Source organism: Bos indicus, chromosome 25 (genome assembly GCF_029378745.1).
Source record: "Bos indicus isolate NIAB-ARS_2022 breed Sahiwal x Tharparkar chromosome 25, NIAB-ARS_B.indTharparkar_mat_pri_1.0, whole genome shotgun sequence".
Classification (NCBI taxonomy): Eukaryota; Metazoa; Chordata; class Mammalia; order Artiodactyla; family Bovidae; genus Bos; species Bos indicus.
In genome coordinates this window covers 42834912-42862398 of record NC_091784.1, presented here as the reverse complement: position 1 = coordinate 42862398, position 27487 = coordinate 42834912, and the positions used below count along the sequence as shown (strand labels likewise).

The 27487-nt window shown below is 63.4% G+C and overlaps 3 protein-coding genes across 13 annotated transcripts in view; 1 reads left to right on the top strand and 2 right to left on the bottom strand.

The window, feature by feature from the left end:
* Positions 1-1085: 1085 nt before the first annotated feature.
* On the bottom strand, positions 1086-14096 carry COX19 (cytochrome c oxidase assembly factor COX19). 5 transcript variants are annotated; one of them, XR_002183668.2, is made up of 5 exons: positions 13979-14096; positions 6868-7232; positions 6183-6294; positions 3652-3799; positions 1086-1277 (listed from the first exon to the last, which is right to left on the bottom strand). XR_002183668.2 is itself a non-coding variant. In XM_019987367.2 (4 exons), the coding sequence occupies exons 2-4, from the start codon at positions 6947-6949 to the stop codon at positions 3724-3726; spliced, it is 270 nt and encodes an 89-aa protein (XP_019842926.1). In that variant the 5' UTR covers positions 6950-7232; positions 13979-14096; the 3' UTR covers positions 1353-3723. The 5 variants fall into 5 exon arrangements, 1 of the variants encoding a protein (XP_019842926.1); XR_002183667.2 differs by lacking the exon at positions 1086-1277 and adding an exon at positions 1353-3190; XR_011564165.1 differs by lacking the exon at positions 13979-14096 and having other exon boundaries at positions 3017-3799; positions 5410-6294; positions 6868-12879.
* On the top strand, positions 12868-18228 carry CYP2W1 (cytochrome P450 family 2 subfamily W member 1). The gene is made up of 9 exons (XM_070780348.1): positions 12868-13041; positions 13285-13447; positions 13713-13862; positions 13930-14087; positions 15454-15627; positions 15927-16065; positions 16189-16373; positions 16539-16680; positions 16795-18228. The coding sequence occupies exons 1-9, from the start codon at positions 12868-12870 to the stop codon at positions 16989-16991; spliced, it is 1482 nt and encodes a 493-aa protein (XP_070636449.1). The 3' UTR covers positions 16992-18228.
* A 1968-nt stretch (positions 18229-20196) lies between these two features.
* CHLSN (cholesin) overlaps positions 20197-27487 on the bottom strand; it is a 68761-nt gene continuing 61470 nt past the window's right edge. For all 7 annotated transcript variants that reach the window (XM_070780343.1, XM_019987374.2, XM_019987375.2 and 4 more), the window contains 3 exons: positions 25259-25425; positions 22220-22301; positions 20197-20813 (listed from right to left, as the gene is read on the bottom strand). In XM_070780343.1, coding sequence (XP_070636444.1) covers positions 20634-20813; positions 22220-22301; positions 25259-25425 — 429 coding nt within the window. In that variant the 3' untranslated portion in view covers positions 20197-20633. The remainder of the gene's footprint in view (positions 20814-22219; positions 22302-25258; positions 25426-27487) is intronic.

The window sequence follows — 27487 nt, the reverse complement described above, 5'->3', positions numbered from 1 at the left end:
CGGAGCCTACTCTACACGGTCCCGGAAGCTCTCCCAGACCCCGGGTATGGTGGGGGCTGTCCTGCTCTGGGGTCCTGCTGCCGCCACGTGCTTCCCAAGGACAGAGAGCAGCCACCTAAGACCCCCGCTCCTCCCGAGGGCCTGGGGTGCGCTGTCCAGGACGCAGGGAGGGCAGAGGCCACGGCTTCTCTGCAGCAGGAGTGAGGTCAACGCGCACACCCTTCAGTTTCCTTTGAAGGCCGTCTACTGAGTAATCAAAACCACCGCGCACCGCAAAGCGCCGCACACAATCACACGTGAGCCACGCGTGTAAGACAGGCAGGGTTCTGTGTCCCCCAGTTTAAGCACTTCATGTATATGAAACAAACGAGGTTCTCTGTGTCCCCCGGTTTAAGCAGTTCACGGATATAAAACAAGCAGGGTTCTCTGTTGTGTCCCCTGGTTCTAAGCTGCCCGTGCCTGGGGGGCCCGATGTCATCACGAAGGACCCTCCGGGAGGGAGCTGGGGGCCCTGGGTCAGAGAGAGGACGGGGGAGGAGGCAGTCTGGGAGGGAGAAGCCACCAGTTCAGGACGAAGACGGGCCATAGAGCGCAGCGCCTCCAGGAGCTGGGAGAGGAGGAAGTGGACTCTGCCCAGCACCTCCGGAAGGAGCCAGCTCGCAGGAGCTACTGAACATGAGGCCTCCAGTCTGCAGCATGACTGTGTTGTTTAAGCCACCGAGTCCGTGCTGATCTGTTAGTGGGGAAGGAACCTAACTTGCTTTTTGTTTAACAAAAGCACTGCCTCCCTAAACAGAGTAAAATGTATTCCACCCACCTGTTTTCCTCCACTCGAGTTCCCAGAGCTGTTACAGGGAGCTGGCTTGCTCCTTAAGGTGGGGGGCCCGGCCCTGCGCCCCCAGCTCCCGTCCCAGGAGCTCCATCAGCATCGCTCTTCAGGAAGGTGGCTGCAGGCCCGGGCTGACGGTGGCCGTCAGCCTGCCCTGACATCATCCTAAGGAAGGCGCTTGGAAGACGTTCTGCCCGTTGTCTCAGGGGCCCTCTAGTAACATCACTGGCTCATCGAGACAAGTACACACAACAAGTAAAAGGCATTCTTTACTTGACAAATGACAGGCAACCAAAAACACCTCACGGGAGCTTCGGCAGGACCAGATGAAGCCTCGTATTCTTAGCAACGGTTGCGGGAGCTGCCGCTCCTCCGTGAGGAGCCCATGGTCCACGTGCGGTGTCCTCCGGCCTGGAGCCCCCTCCCGACGCCACCACAGCTGCATTCTCTGTGGGATTTCCAAATGTGTTTCAAAATGCAAATTCACCCAGTCATACATGTACAAAGTTCAACTACAAAGAAATGAGCACTGAACATTTTTTTAATTCTTTATTTTGAAATAACTCCAGACTTCCAAAAGTTGCAGAAGCAGGCCAGAGTTTGCCCGCTTCTCCCGAGGACACCCTGTGTGCACGGACATGATACGCTGTGACCGACCTGCAGCCCCAACCAGCAGCCCTTCGCCCGTCCTCGGGGAGGACACCATGGGTCCTCACACCAGGCTTGGCCCTCAGGCCGGGCACATCGGTGTGTCCTCAGAGACGGAGGTGATGCGCTCAGAGAAAACAGCAGTGACGCCTCCTCCTTGGGGCAGATCAGGGCAGGTGCCACGGGCAACATCCCAGAGGTTTCGGCTGTTGGTTGAGTGCTTTCTGGGGCGTCCTCCAGAACAGGCAAACCCGTTCCACCTAACACTGCCCACCCACCTCCAGACACACGGGTGCCCGGATGGCCCGTCCTTCCACACGGGCCAGGGCTGGGAGGAGGGCTGTCCCCTTCCTGTGCTGGAACGTTTGCTCCACTCGTGACTCCCTCAGCAGGGACTCCCAGGCAGGAACTGATGCTGTGGCCAAACCCTAACAGTCGTTCCTGCTGCTGCCAACCAGGCCACTGGGAGCCCTGTCGCACGCTCCCGACAAGCCCACCAAGGCTTCGGCAACTCCTTACTGTCTGACACAAGAAGATCCAGGGTCAAATGGACTTTCTGGCCCTGGGTCTTCCTGCTGGAGAGAGGCTCAAATCAGTCAGCCATTAGGCAAGCCCCTCACTGCCAGGGGTCCCCCAGGCCCCCAGGCCCCAGAGCAAAGGGATGTCCGTATGAACACAGATGAGTGCATGCACACGCTTCTGCACACACTTCTGTACATCTGCTTCTCTACCCACGGCCCTCTCCCACCACGCTGCCTTCTGGGCCCCGAGTTCCCTCTCACACCACCTGCAGGGCCATGCAGGGCACACCGTGGTCTCCCCCAGCCCTTCCTGCAGCCACCCAGGGCCCTGCGTCAGGAATAAGCACAGGTGGCTGGGTCACCCCAAAGCTTTACAATTACAAACAATGCTGCAATGAGTAACCCTGTACATGTGAAACATCACACTGGATACTTCCATGGCTCGCTTTGGTGATAAAAAGCAAGGGTTTTCATAAACTAGCTGGAAGCGTAGACAGAGACGATGCTGCACAGTGACAAAGCACAGACGGAACGCCGGGGCTGGAGCCCCATAGGGCCAGCGGGGCCAGAGCCCCCGGCAGACGGCCGGCCTTGGAGGGAGCGAGGGCAGGGCCTGAGCGAGCACGGCTGCCCGCAGGACCGAGGAAGGGACGCCATGCAGACAACTGGACGTGGCCGGGGAGGCAAGAGGGCTCCCCACAGCTGGCCTGGGCCACCAGGCAGGAGGGGGTCAGGGCAGTCACCTGGGTATTCCTGGCACCCCCTCCCACTGGCCACACCGGGACAAAACTCAGCTGACTGGGGGCCAGGGAGGCAGTCACAGGGCAGGTCCAGGGTCTCCACTGAGGTTCTGAACCTACGACAAGGCGCCCCAGAAACACTGCCCTGGGGTCTGCACCCTGGGGTCTGACAGCACTCGGGCCCACGCTGCCCTGACCCCTCACGGCCAAGAAGCGGGGCTGGCTGTAGGCTCGGCCGCTCCTCAGAGGAAAGGCGCCAGAGGGCGCTGTGTGCCCACCTGACAAGGGCAGACGGCCCGCTCCTCGGTTACAGCAGATGACTTCTTGAAACTAAACATCTGACTGTACAAGTGTCACCCAATACGGTTCAGAAAGACACGTGGTGTTCAGGCATCACCAGAAAAAAGAAGTCAGATACGTCAAAAGCCAGTTTCCCCTTCCAGGCTTATCCGCTGTTTTTGTTTAAAAAAAAAAGGAAAAGAAAAGGAGATGAACAGAGTATATGCTGTGAGTACAAAGAGCAGCCCACTTGCTAGGAACGGCTTCCTGACGCCTACGTCGCTTCTCCGTAATGAGCTGGGCTGAACGCTACGAGCACAGAAAGGACACACACAGCCTGTGACGTGAACCCAGCAGCTCACTGGCGCCCACAGTGCCCTCTCGGTGGGCAGACGCCACCTGGCACCTCACCTCCCCGGGGGCCCTGCCACCCACGCGAACTTAGGATAAACCTTCACAAGCCTGAGGGAAACAGGGATCCAAAAGGGACACCGCTTTTCCAAAATCCTTTCGGGAGCTTCAGAAGACGACCCATTTCCTAGCCTCAAGGCACATCCACCAGGGAGGGGCGTCTGGCGTGGTTCCGAGCGGCATCTCGCGGGCACCCCCACAGTCCCCTTCTGAGCCACGGTACCTATGAACACGCTGCTGGGGCGGCAGGAGTCCAGACGACCCCACACAGCTGCGGGCTTCCCCCTGGCACAGCTCAGTTTTTGTCTGACTTCCCATCAATCAAATCTCCAAATCCCAGCTTTTCCAGGGGTTCCTGTGCCATCAGTTGCCTGAAAGGAAAAGTGAGAGCTGTCAGGGTCCACGCGCCGCTCCCTCCTGGAACAGCACCCTCAGACCCCCACCCTGCCGTGCTCCCGTGTGCAGGCCCCTGGGCCCCTGCCCGCCACACCCACAAACCCAGAGGCTTGGCAACAGCCCTTAGGACAACTTCCCCAGAGTCACAAACACCAGTTCACAGAACCTACCTGGCAACAGATTACACTAACCCCCCAGTCACGGAATGCATGAGACGCTCCTGAAACCCGAGGAGGCAAATAACGACGAACTCCCACTACACCTTGTCAGGACACGGTTCTTAGAATTGGCCACTCAGACACAACGTGGTTGACAGGGCCAGGGTCCCCAGGTGACACCCTGACCCCTAGAATCTGAGTGAGATCTGATTCCAGCGCGGCAGGGGGTTGGTATTAAGGCTGCTGAGGAAACAAGGCTGCCCATCAGCCAACTCAGAGAGACCACCTTGGATTATCCAAGGGGACCCAACCTAATCCCAGGATCCTTAAAATCAGAGACCCTTGGCTGCCTCTGCTCAGAAAGAAAAGATGAAAAGAGACAGGAGGACCTGAAGATGCAGCACTGTGGACCGTGAGAGCAGAGGACGGGCCACAGGCCGAGGACAAGCAGCCTGGGAGCGGCAAGGTCAGGACAGGCCCTCCTGGGGGAAGCGCCTGGGCCTCACCTGGTCAGGCCCGGCGCTTTCCCAGAACCAGATGCTCTACACTCCGCACCAGGTCAGGAGGCCCAGCCGACGTGAGGTCTTGGATCCCACGTGGATTCGCTGTGTCTCTGCTGACCGTGCAAGCCCAATGTTAACAGAAGCTGCCGTGAGGAAGCGGAGCCCCATCCTCAGCAGCAGACACATCCACTCCAGGCCAACGGGTCCTGTGTGAGCCAACTGACAAATTCTACCGAGGTCCAGTTCTTAAAAAGACGCGTGTGAAGTACACAAAAGTAAGGTGTGGGTATCAGCAAAAAGGAAAAAAGCGGAAGGGAAGAAGCTTTTTAAAAGAGTGATGCAGACGAAAGTGGGCAAGATACGGACCAAGTCAGAAACACATACACCCCTCACAACCAAATGCAGCCTCACCAACCAGTGATGCCGCCTGAATCGTGGAACCCACAGAGCAGCTGATGCATTCCCATCTGCGGGCCTTCCTCAGAGGCCCAGAGGCGAACAGGAAAAAGACGGCCCTTCTGCGGGCCCTGCCAGGAGGGCCTCTCTCACAGCAGGAGTGGCTCTGGAACCAAAGCAGCTGAACACTCCAGGCATCCCTGTGCCGGCCCAGGGATGACCGACTCGGGGATGGTGACCCCAGCTTTGGGGAGGCACAGGGCAGAGACGAGCTCCAAACTCTGTCACCAAGGCTCAGCAGTACCAAGAAGAGACTCACTGAGTTCAGTGTCTTGATTTAAGAGTGAAGGAAGCATGCAGATCCGGCCAACACACTATGTAGAGATGTCAGAGCCGGCCCATCGTTAACCCACAACACCTGTGAGCCTGTGTGCCTCACGAGGCAGGAGAAGGGTGCCACCTGAGGGCCAAGCACCAAGAAGGCCCATCTCCCTCAAAATCCCAAATGTCTGCAGACCCTCCACACACCTGGGGTCCAAGAAGCACAGCGGAGCTTGCCGGGAGGGGAACATCTGAGTCTGTTAAGGAAATACTGAAAACAGGCCCAGAGTGGACTGCTTTTTGTCAGCCTGTCTTCAGACAAGGCCTCTGACGGCCTGGGTTCCTTTGTGAGCAAACAACGGGCTCAAAAGGCAGAAATGAAAGTTTCCACCCAAGCACACAATAACGGGTTACATGCTTTCCTGATGAAGCTTTACAATGGTACTTCTGCAGTAAAATCTCAACGGATCAGTTAGAAGAGTTTTTGTTTTGCTTAGAGGTGGGTCTTGTGAACTCCGGGTGAGACGGGAAGACTCACTTGTCTTTCACCGTTTCTCGGGCCCACTGTCTTGCCTGTCAACACTACAAACGGCTCTGAGCGGACGTCGAACAAAACAGCATGTATTTTTATGTTCTGAGAATGTTTAAAGAAATAAGCTCTGTACCCACAAATCTTTTGACTCAGTCAGCGTTTTTATGATGTACGACTGTGAAACCTGAATGACACATCACACATTTGGAAAGAGAAAACTGTGCGGAATGCAATCACGTCCAAGGCTGTCACTGGAGAAAAGGTTCCCACGGCTGCCAACAACTCTGAGTACAACTCATCTCCGAAATGCCTCAATTTCACAGGCAGGCAGCCCTTCGGGTCCAAACACAAGGAGAAGCCAGGCCTGGGTGAGGCCTCCTGGGACAAACATCTCAGCTGGAGACACGGTGGGCGGAGAAGACATAAATCACGGCTGGCAGGTACTTGCCTTTCCATCCTGCACTCCAGATACTCCTTTGATTCATTTCTGCACAAAGCATTTTCAAAATTATTGTCCCGGAGACACTTCATGAATTTCTCTTTAAAGCTTTTACATTCACCTGGAACGAAACAGAAAAGTATTTTCTTTTTAAAGTGAAAACAGGACGTGCCCGCCCAGCAACCTTACAGGCGGCCCTCCTCCTCCTCCTCCTCCTCCTCGGGAAACCAGTTTCCTTCAGAAACACTCTGGAAACAGGAGAAAAGACTTCCCGGGGGAAGAGCGAGGGCAGGAAAAGGGGGGCGTCCAAGCGGCGGCGCCGGGAGCTCCCCGCCGACGTTGCCCTCTGTCTGGAACCTCTCGGTAAAAGACGGGCATATGAAGAACCACTCGAAACCCATTTTCCAAGCCTCAGCTTCCGCGGAGCTGCGGCGACCAGGAGCGCCCTCCGCTTCCGCACCAGACGCCCGCGGAACCGGGCCGCGGGCCCCACACCGCCGAGGACGCGGCTGCCGGCACGTCGGCCCGACCGCAGGCGCCTCCGTGCCCTCTCGCCGGCCGCTGCTGCCCCGGGCCGCGGCGGGAGGCGCCGGGCCGCGCCGAGCCTCCGAGGCCCCGCCCGCGCCGCGAGGCACCACCGTCCGGCCCAGCGCTGTGCGGGCCCGGCCGGGCAGTCCGGGCCGCCCGCACTCACCGAAGTGATCGAGCGGGAAGCTGCCCTTGTCCGGGGGACGCGGCTGGAAACTCTTGGACCCGAAGTTCATAGCTGTCGACATGATGGCGGCACCCAGACTCTCCCAGCGCGACGCGCGCCGTACGCAGGACGGCCGGCCGATCGCGGAGCAGGCCCCGCGGGAGCGCCGAGCACGTCGAGCGGCGAGCCACCCCTGATGGGCCTGGACTTGGGGGTACAGGGCCCGCCCTCAGCAGCGAGACCCCGCCCCTCGTACCCAGGCCCCGCCCCCGGGCTCCGAAAGGCCGGGACCCTCAGGCACTTGCTCCGCGGCGGGTTTCTTATTATCCTCGAGGCAACACAATGGCAGAGGGTTCAGCCGTCATCTATTCAGGACGAGGAAACGAAGTTCAGAGAGGGTCAGCAACTTGCCCAAGGACACACAGCTTCAATCCACAAGAAGCCCAGAGGGCAGGTGGACGCTCCTGGAAGGCTGCCCCTGGCAGGGGTGAGGGGGGTCTTTGCATCCCCGTGAGGCTGCAGAGGTCTGGGCAGCTTAGAGCAACAGAAATTCCTCCTCTCACAGTTCTGGGGGCCAGTCATCCGAGAGCCGCGTGTGTGCTCCCTGCTGGTGGATTGCCGGCAACTCTGGTGCCGCCTGGCTTGTGGGCGCATCACCCCCTCTGCCTCACCACGGGGCCTCTCCCTGTGTGTCTGTGTCCACACTTCATCCTTCCATGAGGATGTACCCTTATTGGGTTAGGACCCACCCCCATGACCTCACCTTAGCTAATTACATATGCCGTGACCCTGTTCCCAGAAAGGTCACATTCTAAGGTAGGGGCAGCTAGGACTTAAACATGTGAATCCGGGGACACAATTCAGCAGATAAGATAATTAAATATATTATTTAACTTATTATTGTAAACAGTAAAAACTAAAAACAGCAACAGTGAAAACGGGGAAAGGGCTGGGTCGGGGGCCACCAGCTCCCTGCAGCAGGGCTCCTCCCAACCTTGTACCCTGGGCAGAGCTGATGGAGGTGGGTGGCTGCCCGCCCGCCCTCCACCCAGTTGTGACTCTTCCCTGAGCTCCAACCCCCATTCACGCATCCACTCCACCCACGTAGCGGTCCCTGACGCCAGCCACGTGCTGCCAGACCCTAGTCATAAGCACACAGGGGGCTCAGGACCACAGAGTCACCAGCTGGCCCCCTGGACAAGCAGTCTCCCCCCAGGCCCAGCACCACTGCCCCCTGCAATGTCGGGGACTTGCCCACCAGTCCCAGCAGCACTCCCTCCCCACAGGGCCTGGGTCGGATGCCCCTTCTGCAGAAGGCATCCAGTATGCCCTCAGCCACTCGCAAGGTCCCCCGTGGCGCACTGCACTCCTGAGGCGGGATTCCACCCTGTTTGTCGGGAGCCCGCCCAGAGCTCCACCAAAGTCAGCAGACCAACAGGAGGGCCCCGCAGGGCGGGCCCATGGCGGCGCAGGGAAAGCCCAGCCCTGTCGCCTGGGCCTGGGCTGGCCTGGGGTTCTGGGCCCACAGCAAATGCAGGAGGAAGCTGTGCCTGTTCCTCGATCCGTCATATCAACTGTTGACACCACAGCAGCCAGGGGCCCCGGGGTTACTCATTAATGTTCCAGGGCTGTGAACAATAGAAGCCTTTATTTCCTCGAAAATAGCACCTTTCCCTGCGACTAGATCCACCACTTAGTGATGGGAGGGACAGCTCCTCCCCACCCAGGCTGCCACACCTCTCCTCTCTGTGAGGCGGCCCTGGGAGACCCCTGAAGCCCCGAGGCCCAGTGACCAGGAGGTGTCAGCCTGCCAAGCAGTTATTGCTTCATAGGAGATGTTTAGCAGTTCATTAGATGTTTAGGTCAAAAAGCAGGGAATACTGCTTTTGGAAACCCTCTTACATGCTGGGCTGCTTTACTTGGGCTCACAGTGACTGGCACACAGCAGCTGCTCAGTTAGTATCTTTTGAAGAGGGAATTCCCTGGCAGTCCAGTAGTCAGGATTTGATGTTTTCACTGCCTGGGGCCTGGCTTCGATTCCTGCTTGAGGAACTAAGATCCCATAAGCCATGCAGCATAGCCAAAAATTTAATTAATTAGTTAATTAAAAATATTTGGGGAGACTTCTTTGGTGGTCCAGCGGTTAAGAATCCCCCTGCCAATGCAGGGAACATGGCTTCGATCCCCGGTCGGGAAAGGCTCCACGTGCCTTGGAGCCCCTGAGCCCACGCTCGAAAGCCTGAGAACTGCAGCTACGGAGGCCGGCGGGGCTACAGCCCCGGACCACAAGGAGCCCCTGAGAGAGAGACTTGAGCGCTGCAGCAAAGAGTAAGCCCGCTGCTCACCAGAGGGAGCCTGTGCGTGGGACAGACTTGGTGCGGCCAAAAATAAACTGCGAAATGAAGTTACAAATGATTTTTGAAGAATGAATGCAGTTTTCAGGTATTACTATCTTCATGTCACACATAGAGACACACGGAGGGCAAGCCCCTTGCCCAGGGTTACACTGCCCCTGTATGAGTTTTCTTCCACTGTGTAACAAACAGCCCAGACTCACCACTGTGAGACAGCAGTGATCCACTGTGCTCCGAAACGCAGGGAGAAGGCAGGCTGCGTGGAGACGGCCCCATGGGCTATCAGCTGGGGCCACCACACCTCAGAATAGAGAAGCCCTTCAGGACTGAGCACGCGTGGCTGGATGCTGGGCCTGGGTCTTGGGGGCCTTGGCTCCCGTCCCTGTGGCCCTCCACCCACCTCCTAGGGCTTCCTCCCAGGATGCTGACTGCGTCCTGCACAAAGGATCCCAGAAGCAACAGGTGGAAGCCGTATGGCTTCCATGGTCTACCTCAAAAGTCTCAGAACATTGCCTCCACCATGGGCACTATGCCCTACCCAGATTCAAGGGCACAGTCCCCGGCTTGCCATGGCTGAGGGCCAAGTAGATGGAGAGCTTGTGGGCTGGGAGCTGCCACTGGAAGATGCCATCTCAGCCGAGGAGTAGATGGAGGGGCCAAGTGTGGTGTGTGCAACTCCAGAGCCCTCTAGGGAACAACCTGCACCTCAGGCGTCAGGCCAGGTGTGACCTGAGCCCCAGGTGACCCCGGCCACTCGGTTCTGACCACACAGTTCCCAGGCTTCTGCTCGAGCACCAGTACGGGGCTGGCAGAACTGCCCCCTGGACTGCAGCTGGGAGGAGGTGAGCCTCGGTGCAGGCGGTCGCCTGGCCGCCAGGAGCAGACACAGGAACGCCACTTGCCTGACAACCCGCACTCCCCACCCCAGCCCAGAACGCCACACCAGCAGACCCAAGGGAGAGGAGAATTCATCGGAGTCCTGATGACGTCACCGGGCCCCTGAATCAACCCTGGCCCGAACCTAGATCTTGCTGGTGTTCTGACGTTAATAAATTCTGCTGTCTAAGCATAGTTTTCAAAAGGCTCTCAGACTAACAGGCACGGAGCACACGGCCGAGCTTTATCTTGCCTGTTAACGAGGGAACAGGATGAGACCCCAAGGCTGCTTCAGAGAGAAACGTGCAAACGCCAACAAGCACATCCAGTCAGAGGAGAGAGCACCGGGCAAGCCCACCGAGCAGGCTCAGGACGCGCTAACGTCTGACGGGACAGCAGAGCCGAGCCTCTGGGGCGACCTCCTCCATGAAACAGAAGTCCTCTGTGTGTTTACGGGGGGTCACCTGCATTTGTCCTGTTCTTGGCCGGCTTGGTGGCCTCTGGGCCCAGTCGATCACAGACCACAAATAGAGAGAACCCCCATTTCCTGGGGGACTAAGTAACGCCCAGCAGACAGTTAGATGGCGACCCCAAAAAGGACCCATGTGACCCGTCTGCCGTGTTTCTGGAGTGGGCTGATGTTCTGAACTATCCCAAGGCTCCCAAGGCCTCCCGGGGCTGCCCCCACAACGGACATAGCCCGGGGGCGCGGGAAATGCCACCACCACCCAGTCAGCTCCCGAGGCCAGAGGGCAGGGCGCCTGCCGAAGATGGCTCCAGGGGGGTCCTTCCTGCCCCCGCTGGCTTCTGCGGTTCCCGGGTCCTTGGCCTGCGGCCGTGGCCCCCACCCTTGCCTCTGTCACCGAACGAGGGGCAAGGTGACTGGGTTAAAGAGCCGCCCTCCAAAGAGGCCCCCGTTCTGAGGCTCTGGGTGCACGTGAATGTCGGAGGAACATCCTTAGATCCAGCACCCTGCTCCAGCCAGTTTGGGTTTTCCCAGGACCTTCCCCGCGGTGCCCCCCTCACTGGACGGGACACAGGCATAGCAGCAGGTCACTCAGCAGGTCACCCCTGGGGCGCAGACCACTGCGCCACCCAGCTGAGCCCACTCCCAGACGCCAGGGGTGGCTCCGTCAGGATGGGTCTTGAGACGGCCTCCCCGCAGCTCAGTCTGGCTCCGGGGCCACGCCTGCTCCCGGTGCACAGCAGCAGCACCAAGACCTGGCTCCCGCCCAGCAGGCCCCTGGGCACGGGCTTCACCAACCCGGAGCGGAGCCCCCGACAGGGATGCGTGGTCCCCTCCAGTCCCGCAGCCACACTGCGCATCCCACGAGCCTGGGCCCCCGGTGCAGCTCCGCGGCCGTGACCCAGGGCTGCCAGGGCCCCCGCCCCACGCCGCCCCTGCAGGTCCGCACAAGCTGTCCCCTCCTCACGAGCGCCCGTCCTCCTGAGACCCACAGTCCAGCTCCAACGCCCGAGGGGATTTGTGCGCAAAGTCACGGCCACATGCCCCCCGCCCGCCCCCACTGGACTGCGAGGACTTCAGGATCCCTGTAGCACCCATTCCTGCAGCCCTAGCTCCTAGAGAGCCTGGTAATACACAGGAACTCAATACACACACGCTGAATTAACCACCTGAACTGTCCTGGGCAGACAGGCCCTCAGCCTCTGCACCCGGTAGGGACCTTGGGAACAGCTCCTCAGCCCAAAAGACCCAGAGACTGAGCGGTCAGAGAACAGTTACCCTCCTGGCAGCCCCGGGGCTGTGCATCTGGACAGGCTGCCTTGAGGTAGTGAGCACCCATCACAGCAGGTGTGCAAATGGAGGCTGGGAGGGGAAAGGGCCCGCAGGCTGCCTTGGCTCTGGGGTGGGTGTCGGGGCGCAGATGTCACCCAGGCCTGTCCCCGGGCCCAGCGGCGGGGAGGCGGATCCCCCTGCCTTGCGTCGGGGCAGGAGGCCCAGCGCAAGCCCAGCTGCTTCTGGGGCCACAGGCCCTGCGGCCCCTGGGAGCTCAATTCCAAAGGGCGCCTCCTCCCTCCCAGCTGGGCCTCCAGGCTTTGGAGCAGAATGCAGCCCAGACAGACAGGGCTCATAAACCCAGCACCTGCTGCCCCAGCGACCTTGCCTGCAAGCTGGGCTTCTCTGTGCAGCCAACATGCCCTCACGCCCCCGTCCCGGGGAGGCCAGTGACGTCTGCTCGGGGGCCGGGCTCCAATAGCCCCCAAGGGGCACACCGCCACTCTGGCAAGCTTGCTGTCAGGCTCTGGAGCCCTGGCATTCGGGGCACTGGCCATGTAGACCTGATGCCCGCCCTGGCCCAGGCACAGAGGTGCTGGATGGACGCAGGCGCTGGTGGGCTTGGGGGGCCACAGGGCTCCCGGGGAGGGAGGCTCAGAGCCTGGGGAGGGTGGGGCCCAAGGCCCTGGACCCCTGGTTCTGGTGGGGAGACGGGACAGAAGCAGATCCTGTGGGGGGCAGATGGTCACCGCGCTGTGTCCTCCCAACAAGGCGAGGGCCGAGGAGGCCCCGAGGGCCCAACTGGACGCCGGTCCCCCGGATGGTCCCCCACCCCCTGGCACAGACTGGCCCCCACGATCCTCGCGCGCCTGTCGCTTTAAGCGCCTGGCTGTCCCTGCAAACTGCTCCTTCCACATTCTCGGGGTGGTGGGGTGGCGGGAGGGTGGGGTGCCGGCACGCCCTCCCGTGAGGCCCAGAAGGTGCAGGGCAGGCGGCACCCGGGAGGGGAGCTGCCCGCCGCCCGCCAGACTCATGGCCCTGCTGCTCCTGGCGCTGCTGGCGCTGCTGGCGCTCTGGGGGCTGCTCTGCGCCCGGGCCGGTACCCCAGGCCCAGCCCCCCGCTGGCCCCCGGGGCCGCGCCCCCTGCCCCTCGTCGGGAACCTCCACTTGCTGCGGGGGGCACAGCAGGACGAGGCGCTGATGCAGGTGGGTCCACGGGGCTCTGGAGGCCGCCGTCCGCGGGCTGGGGCCAGAGCTGCCAGCAGACAGCAGCAGCTGGCCCTACTCCGCCGTGTGATCCACAGAGACTCACTGCCCACCCCCAGGCCTCAGTCTGCCCATCTGCAGAATGGGCAGGGGAGTGGTGAGGACAGAGGGGACCGGAGGGGCGTGAGGGACCCCAGAGACCTGGGGGTGGGACAGCGGATGGACCCTGCCTCTCCCCACCAGCTCGGCAAACAGTATGGGCCGGTGTTCACTGTGCATCTTGGGCACCAGAAGACGGTGGTGCTGACCGGCTACGAGGCGGTGAAGGAGGCCCTGGTGGGCACCGGGCAGGAGCTGGCTGGCCGGCCCCCCATTGCCATCTTCCAGCTCATCAATGGAGGCGGGGGTAGGTGTGTGCGGGAGGAGGGTGCCCACATGCGTGGGGCCCGCAGGGCCTGTCCCTGTCTGCGGCACGGGTGAGTGCTCCTGGGAGGCCCAGGGGGAGCGCCAGGGTGCCCGCCTGGCAGGCCCAGAGCAACGGAGGCAGGGCACACCGACGGACAGGCCTGGCCAGGCCAGCTGGAGGTGGGGGCTGGGGTCTTGGGGGGGCCTGAGGGTCCGCCGGGACCCTGCCCCAGGGCCGCTCACCGTCGGGCATGTGCGGCCCGCAGGCGTCTTCTTCTCCTCAGGCCCACGCTGGCGGGCCGCCCGCCAGCTCACCGTACGTGCCCTCCACGGCCTGGGTGTGGGGAGGGCGCCCGTGGCCAACAAGGTCTTGCAGGAGCTGAGGTGCCTCACGGCGCAGCTGGACAGCTACGAAGGTGAGTGGGGGCCTGGGCGCCTCTGCCCCGCGCGTCCCGCAGCCCTGAAGCCGCTCTCCACCCCCAGGCCGGCCCTTCCCGCTGGCCCTGCTCCGCTGGGCTCCCTCCAACATCACCTTCACGCTCCTCTTCGGCCAGCGGTTCGACTACCGGGATCCTGTGTTCCTGTCCCTGCTGGGCCTCGTTGATGAGGTCATGGTCCTCCTGGGGAAGCCGAGTGTGCAGGTGAGAGGTCGATGTTCTGGCCTGGGGGGGGGTGCAGGGAGCGAGGTGGCAGCAAGGAGAGGCTCCAAGCTTCACCGGCCACGTGACTCCAGGCCAGTGCCCTGCACTCCTGGAAACCAGGGGAGCCGAGGGCAGCGGTCCCCACCTGCCCACCGTCAAATCAGTAATAGACGCATTGCTCACCAGTGCGGGGGCGGGGGGGGGGGGCAGCCCTGGGCGGTTCCTCTCGGAAATGGGGCTTGGTTCCCCCCAGTCCCTGAACCTCCTCCAGGGTCAGGAATCGTGAGGACCGGCTCTGATTTCCAAACCCCACGACTGCGTGCATTTCGTTTTTCCCCAGAACTTAAAAATAAAGCAAGTCGGTCGCACAGTGGTGTCCGACTCTGTGCGATCTCACGGACTGTAGCCCGCCTGGTCCTCTGTCCGTGGAATTCTCCAGGCAAGAATACTGGAGTGGGTGCCGTTCCCTTGTCCAGGGGATCTTCCTGACCCAGGGATAGAACCCGGGTCCCCTGCATTGCAGGCGGATTCCTCACCAACTGAGCCACTAACTTAAAGCGTTCCTAATTTGTAGGCACCATGACTGGTTTTAACTCTTAACTTGCTCGGGCACGCGTGCCCGGGTGGGGGCAGGGCACGTGTGTCTGGTGGCATGGGGCTCACGCGTACTTTCCAGCCCCATCTCTCCAGGACCTGACGCCCTGGGCATGGGGTGGAGGCTGCTGGCTTCGGTCCTGATCCTAGTCACCCCCCGAGGCTGGCGGAACCTCAGACTCAGGAACATCGGACACCCTGGCCGAGTCCCACCAGGGGGCCCCAGCAGGCCCGAGGCTGGAGGGTCAGGGGCTCCAGGGAGACAGAATGTCCCGTGGCCTCCCATACCTGCACCCTGAGCGATGGCCAGGTCCCGGGGGACAGCGTGTGCAGAGGGCAGCTGACAACCGTGCCAGTCAGGCTGTGCTGTGACCCCCGGCTCACGGCGTCCTGAGCTGAAGCTTTAAGTTGGCAATTTCCCTTCCCCCCCGCCCCCCCCCGAATAACTCAGCGAAGTCAGTGACTTCCAAGGCAGCAGCCAGCCCTGCCTCCCTCTCCCCCTCTCTGGGGGGTGTGGAGGGGGGGTCATGGTGACAGCCGCCTGCTGTGACTTGCAAGGACCCCGGGTGTGTTACCTGTCAGTTGGCCCCTCCTCTGCGCACCCAGGTGGAGGCTTTCCTCCACGCCCAAGGGCTGCCGGTCCCACAGGGAGGGAGAGGGAGGGTGGCACCTCTGCCAGGAGCCTGGGGCGCTGCCGGTCCGCACAGGTGGCCTCACCTCCGGGCGGATGGCCCGCCCTCAGCCCTCACCACGCGGCCCTGCCCGCCCCCAGCTCTTCAACCTCTACCCGCGGCTCGGGGCCCTCCTCCAGCTGCACCGGCCGGTCCTGCGCAAGATCGAGGAGGTGCGGGCCATCCTGAGGGCCCTCCTGGAGGCGAGGCGGCACCGCACACCCCCGCGAGGGCCACAGCAGAGCTACCTGGACGCCCTGATCCAGCAGGGCCAGGTGTGGGCGAGACCCGCCCCCGCCCAAGAGGCCGCGGGAGGGGGGAATCTTGGGGCCCCGCCTCAAGGAGAGGGGCTGGGGATGGAGCCGACCGATCCTGGGCCATGCCCCTCCATCCCCTGGCCGGGCCCCTCTGAACCTCGGTCACCTCACCTGAGAAGCGGGGCGGCTGCGAGGCCGCGTGAGCCCGCGACGTAGGAGGCTCCTGTCTTCGACGACTTTCTCTAGCTGGGGGCTGGCTTCTTGGGGGTTCCATGGAGCCTGCCTCCAGCTGAGCGCGGACCCGCCCACTTCTGCAGGAGAAAGACCCCGAGGGCCTGTTTACCGAGGCCAACGTGGTGGCCTGTGTCCTGGACATGGTCATGGCCGGCACGGAGACCACCGCCGCCACACTGCAGTGGGCCGCCCTCCTGATGGGCAAGCACCCGCGCGTGCAGAGTGAGCCGGGGGCGCGTCTCCGCGGGGCCCTGGGCGCAGGGGGGCGGGGCCGGGGTCGCAGCGGGGCGGGGCCCGGGGCGCAGGGCGGGGCCCCGGCATGCTGGCCGTCTGTCTCGCCCGCAGGCCGTGTGCAGGAGGAGCTGGACCGCGTGCTGGGGCCCGCGCGGCTCCCGCGGCCAGAGGACGTGCACGCCCTGCCCTATACTAACGCCGTGCTGCACGAAGTGCAGCGCTTCATCACGCTGCTGCCCCACGCGCCGCGGTGCACGGTCGCCAACACCCAGCTGGGCCCCTACCTGCTCCCCAAGGTGCGAGGGCCAGGCCCCGCCGCCCCAGACCCTGCCTCCTCTGCTCTCGGCCGCGGTAGATGGGGCTGGGACGGGGTCGCAGGGACACAGACGCTGAGCAGGGCTTCCCGTGCTCCCGGTCTGCGGAGAGCAGCCAGCCCCGCCGCTCACCTGGCGCCCCCACAGGGCACACCCGTGCTGGCCCTACTGAACTCCGTGCTCCTGGACGAGACGCAGTGGAAGACGCCCCGCCAGTTCAACCCGGGCCACTTCCTGGACGCCAACGGGCGCTTCGTCAAGCGGCCGGCTTTCCTGCCTTTCTCCGCAGGTACTGCAGCCCCTGCCGGCGGTGGCCTGGTCCCCGGGACCTCGGAGCTCAGGGCCCCGCCCTCGGGGCTTCCCCACGGCCTCCGGGACCCACCGGCGCCCCGTCTCTCCGCAGGCCGCCGCGTCTGCGTGGGGGAGAGCCTGGCCAGGTCGGAGCTGTTCCTCCTGTTCGCGGGCCTCCTGCAGAGGTACCGCCTGCTGCCCCCGCCTGGCCTCAGCGTCGCCGCCCTGGACACCACGCCTGCCCCTGCCTTCACCGCGCGGCCATCCGCTCAGGTGCTGTGCGCCATGCCCAGGCTGCAGGGGTGCTGACCGCAGAGGCCTGGGCTGTGTGACACACTCCCAGGGCCCTGGGGTTGGGGTCGGGGGGAAGCTGAGTTGCTCTGGCTTGTGGGTGATGGAGACAGGACGGATGGACAGACACGCAGGCCCTCACCAGCCTCTCTGCAGCCACCACGGGCTGTGTGTCCCGGGCCAGGGAGCCTCATCTGGGCACCATGGGGGATGGGGTGCCCCCCCCCCGACAGCCCGAGGGCCCCTCCCAGCCTGGCTCTCCTCTCCAGCTCCCAGGCCCCATAGCCCAGGGCAGAGCTGGGTCCCCTCCCGCTCCGCCCCCAGACCCTGGGCATTGCTGCTGCCTCTGTCTACACCAGGTCCCCTGCCAGCCCTCCAGGAACCCCTCAACAGGTGCCACACCCCCACATTCCCACAGGCACCTCGGGCTTCCTGCTGGACCCTCTCCCATATTCCCCTCCCCACTGGCCCTCATCCGGTTCCCCAGCAGGGCCCGCGTCACCAGCCAACACGTGCCAGGCACAGGGGTGTCACCTGCCTGAACTTGGGGTGCAGGGAGATAGCCAGGGCTGCTGGGCCCCATGGCGACGTCCACCCAGAGGCCAACCTCGGACCAGCGTTCCCGGCTTGCTCTGCATTGCACCAGGCCCTGGGCCCACCAGGACCCCTGCAGGCCCTACCCTGTTCTCAGGGCTCCTGGGTGCCCTGTGGGCCATGGGCCAGTCGAGGGAGAGCCGCTGCCCAGAGTGGGTCAGCCAGGCTGGGGTGGGGCGGGTCGTAGGAGTCTGCAGGGAGGCCTCCTCTGAGAGCTCCTGACCTACAATCCCCCAGGACCCTCCCCACGAGCCAGCTCTTAATCTCTCGGTGGAGGCCGCACTCTGAGGGTCAAGGGGCAGGGGGCGGCATGCAGGAGGTCAGCCGAGATCACAGCCCTGCCGGCCCACCACCACCTCTGCGAGTGGGACACAGGCAATCAAGGCATGGTTTCCGCCCTCCTGGAGCTCAGAGCTCGCCGACTGAACCGACAGGACCGAGGGAGGCATGGGGTCCTGGTTCCCGGCTGGGGCCGTAGGGCCTTCCCGTGCTGAGTGTCGGTGACCACACGGGGAGGCTGCCCTCGGGGCGTGAGCTGGTGAGCAGGACAGGGGCGGGGTGAGGAACTGGGTGACAAGGCGCGTTTCCCTCCAGAGGTTCAAATGGAACGACCCAGGACACAGCGGTCAGCACACACATCTGGGGGGGAGAGGCGGGGAGGGAGAAGCTTCCTGAGAATCTGGGCAGGGCTGTGGGCGCCGCGGTGGCAGTGGGCCTGGGGAGGGCAGGGTGGGGGGGCCGCCGAGTCCTTCTCTTCTCTGGATTTGTCTCTTTACTTGGCTGGGTTGGGCTTTCGTTGCCCCACTGACCCCAGGCCAGTGCCCTGCACTCCTGGAAACCAGGGGAGCCGAGGGCAGCGGTCCCCACCTGACCACTGTCAAATCAGTAATAGGCGCACTGCTCACCAGTGCGGGGGCGGGGGGGGGGGGCCCTGGGCGGTTCCTCTCGGAAATGGGGCTTGGTTCCCCCCAGTCCCTGAACCTCCTCCAGGGTCAGGAATCGTGAGGACCGGCTCTGATTTCCAAACCCCACGACTGCGTGCATTTCGTTTTTCCCCAGAACTTAAAAATAAAGCAAGTCGGTCGCGCAGTGGTGTCCGACTCTGTGCGATCTCACGGACTGTAGCCCGCCTGGTCCTCTGTCCGTGGAATTCTCCAGGCAAGAATACTGGAGTCGGTGCCGTTCCCTTGTCCAGGGGATCTTCCTGACCCAGGGATAGAACCCGGGTCCCCTGCATTGCAGGCGGATTCCTCACCAACTGAGCCACTAACTTAAAGCGTTCCTAATTTGTAGGCACCACGACTGGTTTTAACTCTTAACTTGCTCGGGCACGCGTGCCCGGGTGGGGGCGGGGCACGTGTGTCTGGTGGCATGGGGCTCACGCGTACTTTCCAGCCCCATCTCTCCAGGACCTGAGGCCCTGGGCATGGGGTGGAGGCTGCTGGCTTCGGTCCTGATCCTAGTCACCCCCCGAGGCTGGCGGAACCTCAGACTCAGGAACATCGGACTTCCTGCCGAAAGTACCCTGGCCGAGTCCCACCAGGGGGCCCCAGCAGGCCCGAGGCTGGAGGGTCAGGGGCTCCAGGGAGACAGAATGTCCCGTGGCCTCCCATACCTGCACCCTGAGCGATGGCCAGGTCCCGGGGGACAGCGTGTGCAGAGGGCAGCTGACAACCGTGCCAGTCAGGCTGTGCTGTGACCCCCGGCTCACGGCGTCCTGAGCTGAAGCTTTAAGTTGGCAATTTCCCTTCACCCCTGCCCCCCCCGAATAACTCAGCGAAGTCAGTGACTTCCAGGGCGGCTTCACTTACAGCTCGCGGGGCCTCCATCCTGTCAGGAGGAAACTTGTGGTGGTGCACTGACTGCTTCGTCAGTGGCTCCAGCGCTCAAGGGCTTAATTGCTGCGAGGCAGGTGGGATCTTAGTTTCCCTGGCCAGGGATTGCAGCCTCGTCCCCCGCATTGCGGGGCGGATGCTTCACCACTGGACCACCAGGGCAGTCCTGTGTCCTCTTCCTGTCGGTCTGAAACACCTAGGCGTTGGATTTGGGGCTGAGAGAACATGCCTCGCCCTGGGCACAGCGGAGAGATTGGGGGGTGGGTGGGCAGAGGCCCCGGACGTGACTGGGAACCACGGTGACCCCAGGGGTGTCCTTGCGTGGTAGAGTTGGGAACCCCGTTTCTGGGCTGAAGCTCTAGTAGGCATGAATCTTTGTGGGGAACAGGTGGGAGCTCCACCTGTGACCTCCATGTCCCATGGCCCATCTTGGGGGCTTGGTTCCCAGGGCTCAGAGCACCACAGCTTCGTGTCCTCAGTCACCTCACCCCCGGCCCCAGCAGCATGTCCGCAATCGCTGGACGCCGACCACACCCAAGGGCAGAGCACCAGACCCGGTGGACCAACATCCATCTAACTGTCTGAGGCGGCCCGGCCGCTCCCTGAACACGGGCGCTCCACTGGGGACCAAGGACTGGGCAGTGCTAGGTCCCTGCCGGCGCCTGGAAATGCGGGCTGCAGAGCAGATGTCAGCCTCATGGTGAGAAGCTCCACCCGAGGGGCTCCCCCAGACATCACCCCAGGGAGGCCACAGAGCCCACACTCACGACCCTGGGCAGAAAACAAGTCACATGATGAGCCATGGCCCCCAGGGGCCTGTTTTTACTGAAATACAGCCAGGGGTAGGCACGATGGACCCCAGCCCGGCCGTCAGCGAAGGCAGGCAGGTGGCCAAGCAGAGGCACAAGAGGGACCATCAGATGGAGGAGGGGGCCACGCCCCCACGCGGATGGGCCGCAGCTGACAGGAAAGGCCAGCTCTGACCTCTAGGATAGTCCTGGTAGAAAGATAAGACATTTCCCGAAAAAAGCACCGTCCGTGGGAGCCTGCGGGCCACCGGGAGACCAGGTCATTTCAGAGTGACCTCGTTCTACCGTGGAGGAGGTAATTCGTCATCCCCTCTAAAGAGTCCCTGGTCGAGGAATCGAGAGAGAGAGAGGCGGGCCCTCCAGGGCGCAGGGCCCTTGCCCTCGCTGGGGTCCACTGGGCCCAGGTGCCCCCAAGCCACCCGCTAGGAGAGCAGCTGCAGCACCTGCCGGGCGCGCTGGGTCCCCCCGGGAGGCAGGGCGCCGGCGCCCGCCTCGTCCAGCTCCCGCATCAGCGCCTCCGCCTTCTGCACCGTCAGCTCTCGGGCGCGGCCCCTGAGCCCCTCCAGGTAGGCCAGCAGGGCGGGGAAGTGCTCGTCAGGGACCTGGAAGGGGCGGGAATGTCGTCAGGGCCGGCGGGTGGAGCTCGGAGACACTGAGTGTCCAGGCTCCCAGACGGCGGCCCCATTCCCCGCACAGGCTCTCCTTACGCTCCAGGGGCTGGCAGACGTTGGCCCTCTGAAACGCTGCTAACAGTAGGCAGATCATTTTTAGAGAGAGAACTCTCTTGGGACAAAGAGAATCCAGGAAAAGGCTGACAGCGTTCTGGGGTGGAGATGGATGAGGGTGCCCGGTCTCAGGAAGAGGAAGTTTAGGCTGAGACCCAGGAGTCCTGCTCAGCCCCTTCCGACCCCTAGCCGCTGCGCAGCTCTTCTAGAAGCAGAAACAAGGGCGGGGCTGAAACAGGGGCTGGGGTCCACCTGAGAAGCGGCTGGCGCCCCACAGACTTCAGAACTCCTCCACGGAAGTCTCCACCCTGTCCCTTGCACGCAGAGGCGGCCCTTGACGTCCCCACCGGTGGAGCCCCTCATAACCGGGATGACTCTGATGCTCGTCACGGTGGATACGACAGCTCCACAGAAACGGATTACAGCCTGTCCAAATTCGGGGGCGTCTAGGCTGACGCGGAGCTCTCAGTCCACAGCGGGGCTGCGGCGGGGCGGGGAGGTGTCAGGAGACAGAGAGGCTCCGGACAGGGTCACTGAGGGGCAGGGAGCGCGAGACACGCGGCAGCTGCCCCAGCTCAAAGCAGCCCCCAGGCACGCGCCCGTCACTGAAGGAATCAGGGGTCAAGCCACTGTGGACCGGCCACGCCCGGCCCACCATGCCAGGCACACAAGTGCCACGCAGCTGCCCTCTGTGAGCACGCGGGGCCGGGCGGGTCAGGTCAGAGAAGAGATGAGGGCAGGTCCCGGGCCAGCGCGGTTCTGCAGAGATGGCGGGACCGTTGCCTGGTGGATGCCCCATCGTCGGAGATGCGCACCGCAGAGGAGCCGTGGCGGGGCAGAGGGGACCGGACCTCCAAGCACACAGACCGCGGCCTTCCTGGAGTGGCAGCCGCTTCCCGCGCTGGGAGCCCGGAGCCCCATGGCTCAGTCCGGCTGCTGGGCAAAGCCGGCAGCCTTCTGTCCCCGACCCCCAGGGGTCCCTCCCTCTGAGCCCAGTTTCATCTCTGGAAGACGGAGGGCTCAGCGGGGTTCTCCCACACGGCCTCCATGAGCTCCATGATTCCTTGTCCTCCTAACACAGACAGGCCACGGGAAGGGGAGGACTTGCCCACCCCTGGAGGGAGGCCGAGCCCAGTGTGGCCCAAGCAGGCGCTGCCAGCCGGTCCTTCCCCTCCATCACGGAGAGGCCTGACCGCACCTCAGTCTCCTGGGTGTGCACCAGCCTCCCCTGGCCCCTGACTGTGTACAGGCCTCCCCACCCCCGGGGGAGGAGCCGCACACACCTGATCGCGGTCATACATATGCAGCAACAGCCAGGTCTGCCTCGTCTTCTGGAACCTCCAGTCCTCGCGCTTCTGGGCCCAGCTGGGGAGCAAGGACAGGGCGGCTCAGGTCCCAAAGGGGAAACGCCGGCGGCCTCTCCCTGATGAGGGCCAGGGCGTCTGCAGAGGATCCTGCCAGGGAGGGCAGCCGGGGTGGGGGTGGGGGCGCGGAATCGCAGAGGTGTCCGCCAGGTTTCTGCTCGCCTGCTGGGGGCCCTCGGCCGGGATATCAGGCCCAGGGGGCACAAGGCCACTTTCAGCTCTGCGTGGCCACTGTTTTATGATTCTAACGGGAATACACTGAATTTAACAAACTCGGTCCTTCTTCTAGACACACGGATGAGGCAGGGTCACCCGGATTACCAGGGGGGCAGGCACAGCCTTCCTGACCTGAAGGATGGGAAAGGGGAGACAGGGAGCAGCCAGGACCCCTCGACCTCGAGGGCCATGCGGGGCTCCCCGTGGCCTTGGATGCGCTCGCCCCCGGGTGACCAGGACACTGGGCAGACCCTAGGCCGACCCAGAGCCCAGGGGAGGCCCGAACGCTGGGACGGAGGCCCCGAGGCGGATGGAGGTCTGGGGGGCCCCAAGGCGGATGGAGGTCTGGGGCACGGTGCTGCCCGCTGCGTGGGAGGGGCGGAGGGCGACTCCCTGGCTGCAGGACCCCGTGACGCGTGCACCCGAGACAGGGCCCCGCTCAGCCTTCCGCACCCACAGGGGCGCGCGGGCCCGGCTGCGGCCTAGAAGCGGCCCAAGGAAGGGCCACCAGACCAGGGACTCAGCGGTCCCCCACCATCCCCTCGCACTCCTCTGCTGGCACGACTGGGGGTGGGGGAAGGCCCGTGTGGGCCACCCAGAGGGGGCCCCGCTGCCCTGGGACCTCTCCGATGGTGGTGATCAGGGAGCCACCTCTCATCGTCCACCTGGGCCAGTGGAGGGCCCTCCCCTGCGCTTCCCTCCCAGGGGGACACAGTCACACAGAGACACGCGACTCTCGGGTGGAGGGCAAGGTCCCCGCGGCGTAGCGCCCTCTGGCGGGGCCCCCGTGAGCCGCCTTCCCAGCAGGTCCGCGGGAAGGCTGCCCGCCCTCCCCGCCCGCCAGCCCGCTGGCCGCGCCTGCTGTGGGGGCCCACCCCCTTGCATCCCCCACTCTACAGAGTTTTCCTCCCGGAGGGGTTTGCCTCCTGCTACAGCTGATAGTCCTTTAAGAAAAAGAACACCCACCCAGCCCCCAACCTGTGGTTCCACCCCCATTGTGCCCTGGCCCATTCACCTCCCCTGAAAACCTCACTTCCCTCCGCGCCTCAGGGTCCCTCCTGAGAAGTCAGAGGGTTTGGGGCTCCACCGGCCCTGTCCCCTCACTGCTGGCGTGGACAAGCAGGGTGTCTGCCCAAAGCAATGCCTCCTCCCTGACGGTCAACTCAATGCCCGTGTGGTCAGCGGGGCCCCAGAGGTGGCTCCAGGGTCTGGGGGCATTGAACTGGCTCCAGATGCCCTGTCCTCGGGGAGCATTGGACACTGGGCTGGGGCCTTGGGAGTGTGGGGCCCCAAAGAAACCCAGAGGCAGCTCGCAGACACACCAGGGCCACGTGAACATCGCCCCAGTGACCCGGGGCCCCCGGTGGGGGAGGACCTGCAGATGAAGGATCTGTGTGATTGCAGTGAGGTCAGAGGTCAGCAGGGAGGACGCACTGGCTCTTGTGTGCATGTGGGGGGGGCAGTAAGGGCTGAGCCCCACCTCCCAGAGAGGCTGCCGCCCCGTGAGCAGCCCGCACGAGGATGCTCTTTCTTCCCAGACGAGCAGAGGCCAGTTCAGGTGCCACCCATGGGGCAGGGCCCAGGAGTGAGGAGTCTCCTGCGACCACTGGAAGCTGGTCCTCCAGGGATCGAGGGTGCTCGATCCACCGCCTGCTCCCTGGGACCACCATCTTCAGAGCTGCCCCCAAGTGCCAGTGGGCCCCGAGTCTGTGGCTGCTGCTGCAGGTGGAAGCGCCTGGATGGGACCAGGTGTAAAGGAGGGGCCCGGTCCCAATGGCACCCTCCACCTCGCAGAGAACAGCCCAGGCCCAGGGTCAGGGAAGGCTGCTCCACCAGGTGGCTCCTGCCCCCTGGGCTCCACACGGTCAAGGGTGGTCACTGCAGGGCGAGGACTGGTGGCTGAAGGTGGATTTCCTACAGGCAGCAGGCAAGTCTCAGTGGGGAGCGTGCCCCCGCCCCGCGAGGAATCCCAGCAGGGCCAAGGCTCCCCGCCCCCACTTTGTGCCCGGCTCTGATGGGCTGGGGGGAAGGCAGGCCCCAATCTGTCCAACAGGGCCATGTGAGCCCTGCCCAGGCCCAGGGCGGGGTCCCCAGGCTCCAGCATTTCCCCAAAGGAGGGGAAAAGAAAGGGAAGGAGAGGGGAGGGGAGCGGAGGTGAACGGAATGGCTGCCCTGCAACTGACTCCCAGGGCTCAGCCCTGTCTAGGGATGGGGAGGATTCTGCCCTATACCAAGCCCCAGGGAGCCTGGGCAAAGCAGCTCCTTCTAAGAAGGCGGCTCCAGAATCCCACTGTCTGCACGGCGCCCTTCCTGGCCGACCTCTGGGTTCACTCTGCACACATGTGCAGGCCTGTCTGCCCTCCCAGACCGCCCCAAGGGCCCCCAGCAGCCCTGCTCCTGAACTGGCTCCGGGCCACCAACCCCAGTTCCTGGCTGGGTGTCCAGGATCCCACGAAAGAACAGTTCCTGGAGGGAAGCGTGCAGTGTGTGTGACGGTGGGGGTGGTAACGATGCTGAGGGTGGGAACGCCGAAGGACAGAGATGGCTGACATGGTGGTGACAGGGGTGGTGATGGGGTGACGGGGTGGTGATGGGGTGACGGCCGACGGTGGCACTGAGACGCCACCTCCACCATGTGCCCCTGAGCCTTTCAAGGAAACCCTGAGACCACCATCTTGTCCGGTGCTCGCTTGACCTCGTTTTCTTGATGAGATGCAGGCCCAGCGCCCCGACCCCACTCACCTGCACAGGTACTCCAGGGCCAAAGCGGCCCCTGAGCGCTTGACTGCTGGGCTTGGAGCCGCAGCGATGCCCGCCTCCCGCAGCCGCCTCCGTGCTTCTTTCTTCCGCTCCTTCTTCAGCTTCCTCTCCAGGACCCTCTGCTCCTCCGGGGACGGGGACACGGACCCCTAAAAGCGCAGGGACCGCCGTGAGGGCGTTGGGAGGGGGCAGCACAGGATCTGGGACCCCCAAGGCCCCTTTGCCCCGGACCTGGGGGAGCTGCACGTGCCTGCAAGGACTGCCCCCCAGGCCTGAGGGCAGCATGAGGGGCGGGGGCGCCAGGGCTGTGATGCAACCCGCCCCACCCCGCACTGCCGGACCTCCCCGGAAGCTGACTCGGCGACTTCAGTGGGGTGCAGGCTCGGAGCCCTGGGCGCTGCCCCCGCACACCCCCATGTTTAGAGCCTGCACCCCAGAAAGTGAGGCACAGTGGGGCCTCTGGCAGGCAGGGTCCTCCTAGATGCCAACCCCTGACACCCTTTCTGCTCCCACGCCACACCCGCTCCTTCCGGAATCTTCTAAAACAAGAGAGATGCTCTCCCCAGCTGCTCCCGCCTTCTGGAATCAGCTGGGGTTTACCCGCCTGTGTGGAGCTTCAGGGCTGCACCCTGTAACTCCCGGCAGCCCTGACGTGAGACACGCCGCCCACCGGCACATGAGGCGCCTTCCCTGGGGTGGGGGCAGGTTCCAGAACAGCCGGAGGACAGGACAGCAGGGCCCCCACCTGGCTGCCCCAGGGCGCGTGCGCGCTTTAAGAATCACATCCGTGCCTAAAACACCAACACCAGTCACGGCCAGATTCCTGCTGACGGAATAAAATCAGATTTTTACAACAGCACATTCTTCGCTGGAGTAACACTGGCTTGTAACACTACGTGAGTTCCTGCTTCTGAGGACCCTAAGTTGCTTCAGTAGTGTCTTGACTCTGCAACCCTATGGCCTGTACGCGGCCAGGCTCCTCTGTCCATGGGATTCTTGGGCAAGAGCAATGGAGTGGTCTGCCATGCCCTCCTCCAGATCTTCCCGACCCAGGGACTCATGCATTGGCAGGTTGGTTCTTTACCACTAGCGCCGCCTGGGAAGCACTCACCACTGGCCCTCTGGCTTCCATCTGCCCCCTGGGATTGACCCTCCTACCGCGCCACCCTACCCCTGCCTCCCCAATCTGTAGCCACCACCCTGCCCTCTGCATCCTCCTGCTTGCCTGCTTGTGTCGCAGATCCCACGTGTGTGAAATCACAGAGATTTATTCCAGCACTATGGGCTCCAGGCCCATCTATGCTGTCGCAGATCCAAAGTGCAGTGGGCTGGGGTCTAGGAGATACCCCCAGGCTCATGGAGAAGCCCACACTGAAGGACACAGGAAGCCTGGCCCCTCTGAGCCACATAGGGGGCATCACACTGGCCACTGAGCCCCAAGTCCCGGGGAAGGTCCTGGGGACGGGCCAACACTCAGCCCTGAGGGAGGCCAGCAGGTCGGGCAGGTCAGGGAAGGGACAGGAGGAGGTCTCCTAGGACATGGGGGCCCCGGCCACCCATCTGATCTCACGGGGTGCTGGCTGCTGCCCCCAGGCCAGAGGAGACGCCCTCATCAGAGACCTGGCGGGAATGGAGCTGGGTGCCCATCCCCGAGGGCTCGTGAGGAGCCCCGTGGGCCCCGTGATGGCCCGAGGTGCCGCTGTCCCTATGGAGGGCGCAGGAAGGAGGCTGGCAGGGGACCTGGCCCCCACTGCAGAGCAGCAGCAGGATGTGAGCCAGCATGGATCTGGGAGGGCGGGACATGGACCCAGGCACTCCCAGGAGGCCGGGGCAGTGGGGGGCCTGAAGGGTCCAACTGCTCCTCCATCAGTACACACGGAAGGCTGGCACGCTGCCCACACTCAGGTGGCCAAGGGTCCTGGTTACAAATAGGCTTCTTCCAGCCATTCTTCCCTTCCCTCCACCTTGGGGAGCAGAGTCTTCAGCCACAAGGAGGCTGGCAGGCCCAGCACAGATCCAGGAGGGCAGAGGGGTCTGCTAGCTGGGTCAGGGTCCCTTCTCTGTGGCCCTCCTGCACCCTGATCCCGTGCCACGCTCAGGGGAGGCTTTCTGGAGTTCCGTGTGCATGTGGAGATAGCCAGTCAGTGTAGCTCCCTGGGGCCTCTCAGGTCCCACCATGTGGGGTGCCTGGACCACCTCAGCCTCCCAGAC

Coding starts and splice junctions, on each gene's coding strand:
- COX19 (XM_019987367.2), bottom strand. CDS start 6,949: ATGTCGACAGCTATGAACTTCGGGTCCAAGAGTTTCCAGCCGCGTCCC. Junction 6,295..6,867: donor CTTCCCGCTCGATCACTTCG/GTGAGTGCGGGC, acceptor GTTTCGTTCCAG/GTGAATGTAAAAGCTTTAAA. Junction 3,800..6,182: donor CTGGAGTGCAGGATGGAAAG/GCAAGTACCTGC, acceptor TTTTCCTTTCAG/GCAACTGATGGCACAGGAAC.
- CYP2W1 (XM_070780348.1), top strand. CDS start 12,868: ATGGCCCTGCTGCTCCTGGCGCTGCTGGCGCTGCTGGCGCTCTGGGGG. Junction 16,374..16,538: donor GCCCCTACCTGCTCCCCAAG/GTGCGAGGGCCA, acceptor GCGCCCCCACAG/GGCACACCCGTGCTGGCCCT. Junction 16,681..16,794: donor TTTCCTGCCTTTCTCCGCAG/GTACTGCAGCCC, acceptor GTCTCTCCGCAG/GCCGCCGCGTCTGCGTGGGG.